Source organism: Cyprinodon variegatus, unplaced genomic scaffold (assembly GCF_000732505.1).
Source record: "Cyprinodon variegatus isolate N-32 unplaced genomic scaffold, C_variegatus-1.0 Scaffold58, whole genome shotgun sequence".
Lineage (NCBI taxonomy): Eukaryota > Metazoa > Chordata > Actinopteri > Cyprinodontiformes > Cyprinodontidae > Cyprinodon > Cyprinodon variegatus.
In genome coordinates this window covers 370,480-373,339 of record NW_015150511.1, presented here as the reverse complement: position 1 = coordinate 373,339, position 2,860 = coordinate 370,480, and the positions used below count along the sequence as shown (strand labels likewise).

At 39.5% G+C, this 2,860-nt stretch overlaps 1 protein-coding gene across 1 annotated transcript in view; it reads right to left on the bottom strand.

The window, feature by feature from the left end:
• Positions 1–307: 307 nt before the first annotated feature.
• tmem178a (transmembrane protein 178A) overlaps positions 308–2,860 on the bottom strand; it is a 9,163-nt gene continuing 6,610 nt past the window's right edge. Inside the window, exon 4 of the mRNA XM_015371422.1 lies at positions 308–1,761. Coding sequence (XP_015226908.1) covers positions 1,520–1,761 — 242 coding nt within the window. The 3' untranslated portion in view covers positions 308–1,519. The remainder of the gene's footprint in view (positions 1,762–2,860) is intronic.

Here is a 2,860-nt window from a genome sequence, read left to right as displayed (position 1 = left end):
TTTTGATTTTTCAGACTATTTTTTTATTTGTTTATTGTATATATCAATGCAGACTGATATATTTCTGTTTCTGGTGAAGTGACACCTTCTGGTTCTTTAGGTTATGTTGATCAGAACTCTCTGAATCCTGATGATGAGAGCATAAATCCCCCTCAGTCTCAAGATCATTTTGCAGGTCTGGTTGTCCGAACAAAAAAACAAAAAAAAGGTGCTGAAACCAGTCATCCATCGGTCTTATACAGTCCTCTCACTCCACTGAATGTTAAAGCTCTGGGCAGGATATTTGAACCAGATGTTTGTTTTTTTAAAACAATCAGATAATAAAGCTGAGGTCGCCTGATCTCGCCTTCTGAAAACTGGATGTTCATCAAGCCGAGTGAGAAAAAGGAAGATTTCAGTTTGCAGATAAAAGTTTGAACTCCATCAGAAGCACAGCAACTTCAGACCATTAAGTTTCTTAACTGCTTGGTGCAAACTGTTAAGTTAAAAGAAGCATGAGAAACTTCTTTAAAACACTGTGATGTTTACGACCTAGGATGCATTAATGACCTAGGTTGGTTAACCTTCTACGATGGGTAAATGACCTAGATTGCCTACATTTCTAGGATGAATGACTTGGATTGGTTGACATTCTAGGATGGGTAAAACAACCTAGATTGGTCAATGTCTAGGATGTTTAACGACTTAGAGAGGTTAACATTCTAGGATGTGTTAACAACTTTGATTGGTTAATGTTTTCAGATGGGTTAACAGCCTAGATTGGTCATCATGAGATAGATCAGTGGTTCCCAAACTGTTTCTGGTGGGCTCCTCTTTAATTTAAAATAAAGTTTTCACGCCCCACCTCATACATATTTTGACAGTATGACAAATAAAAGTCAACTGCTGTAAAACATATTACAGTAAATCAAACTATAATCTTATCAGTTTCAAAGTGTAATGATTTTGTTTGATTTGTTTATTTTACTTTATAAAATAATTCAACATGGCATTAGTGTTTTTTGTTTTTTTTAACAACATCTTAAAATTGGTCATCTAATCAGATAAATTCTATTAATGCAGGTAACTGGTCACTGAAATTACACTGAGACCCCCCAGGGGGCGTGCCCCCACACTTTGGGAACCACTGAGATAGGGGAGAGGTTATGGATCTGGGTAGAGATGATTACCCTGAATTTGTTTACAACCTCTTGACCTTTTCTGAGAACTGAGATGTTACGGAGTCCAAACTTTTAGATACTGATGAAGCAATTTCATCAAGTTCTTCAAACGCTTATAACGTCACCTGCGGCCATGCACAGCTGGGATGTCGTAACAGAAATCCTGTAAATCTTTTTGGTTCAGAGCCAAAACAAACTGCCATACAGTTATTTCTTTACATCCACCAGGGGGCGCCAAGCTGCACAAAGGCTCTAGAAACAGGTGACCCCATCCACCTCAGATCGAATGTCCGACACACAACTGTAGGTCTGCAGCTGAGCCTAAACTGTCCAGAATCTCCTGACCGACAGCTGGCAGCTCACACTGAGGATTCCCGGGCCGTTTTGGATCTGAGCGCTCCGGCCCGACTCAGGAAAGGGAAGGAGGTTCCAAGGCAGCCAGAGGCCACAGTCAGACCCAGACTGGCCCAGGCGCAGCAGATGGACCAACCGTAGCCATGATCCACGTCAGCCGGAAGACCGTAGATGAAAGGCGGGTTTCTGGAAAGGTCATAGGTCACGCTGGCTGCATACGTGCACAAGGAGATGGTGCAGAAGATTCCTGAGAACAGAGAAAAAACAGATCTGACTAGGAAAGCACAGCAGAGGTCTTAGGTTCTGCTCACTGATGACAGATGCTGGTTTCTAAAAGAACTTCAGAACATCCAGACTCTTCTTGCTGGACCCGTATTTGGTTTCCTACAAAGTTTTGTACCCTCCCAGAAATGTAATCCCACTCCTGACTTGGAGACTTGTAAATAGTGCCCATTACTTAACATCTTAAAAAAAAAAAAAACGCACTTTTTTTCAGATTTTATTAGTTTCAAATTCTTTTTTTTCTGCAGATTTTATAGTCTAAAATTTAAGTTTTTAAAATGCTTTTTTCAAGCAATTCTAATTTTGTTTTCCAGATCACATGCTCTTTACTTTTGGGGAGGGAAGAAGAAGTAGATAGGGACAGCTGCAGTGCTACAGTCTAGAAGAAATTACATTGCGAAGACAATAATCCTTAAATTTCACCAACGGGCCTCAAAAAGCTGAACAGAAACACGAGACTGGACTACAGCACAGATCAGTTTAGAAATCAAAGATCCCCTCAAGATTCCTAAAGGCAACAAAGCCAGAATAGTCCATCCAGCCAGCAGCTCAGATTTATCAACCTCTACTTTTTAACAGTTTAGATGAAGAAGCTTTACATCTACCAAACATTTAGTAGCCTCTCATCTGACTGGAATCCACTGAAATTTAAAGAAAAGTTGACCTGAAGGTTGTCTGCATGCAAGAGGTTGTATTTCAGGTACGAGTATAAAGCAGGACCCACTTTGGAGCCTTGAGGGTCTAAATGAGATTAGAGCTCGACGGAGACATTTCTGTTGGTTAAATAGGACTTAACTCATCAAAGATTTACGGTAGATTTTTATACCAAAACATTTGTCCAGCATTGATAAATAAACATTATGATCTATCGATTCAAAAGCAGCATTAAAATCAAGAAGAATTTTAAAAAGTTTGATTACCAGAATCAGCAGTTATAAAAAGATGATTGCACATCCGGACGAGTTTCAGTAACAAGACTGAAAAACGGAGTAAAGCGTCTGTTGGGTTTATTCAATGATGATTATAAAATTAATGTGTGCTTATGAAACATTTGTGCAAGGGGA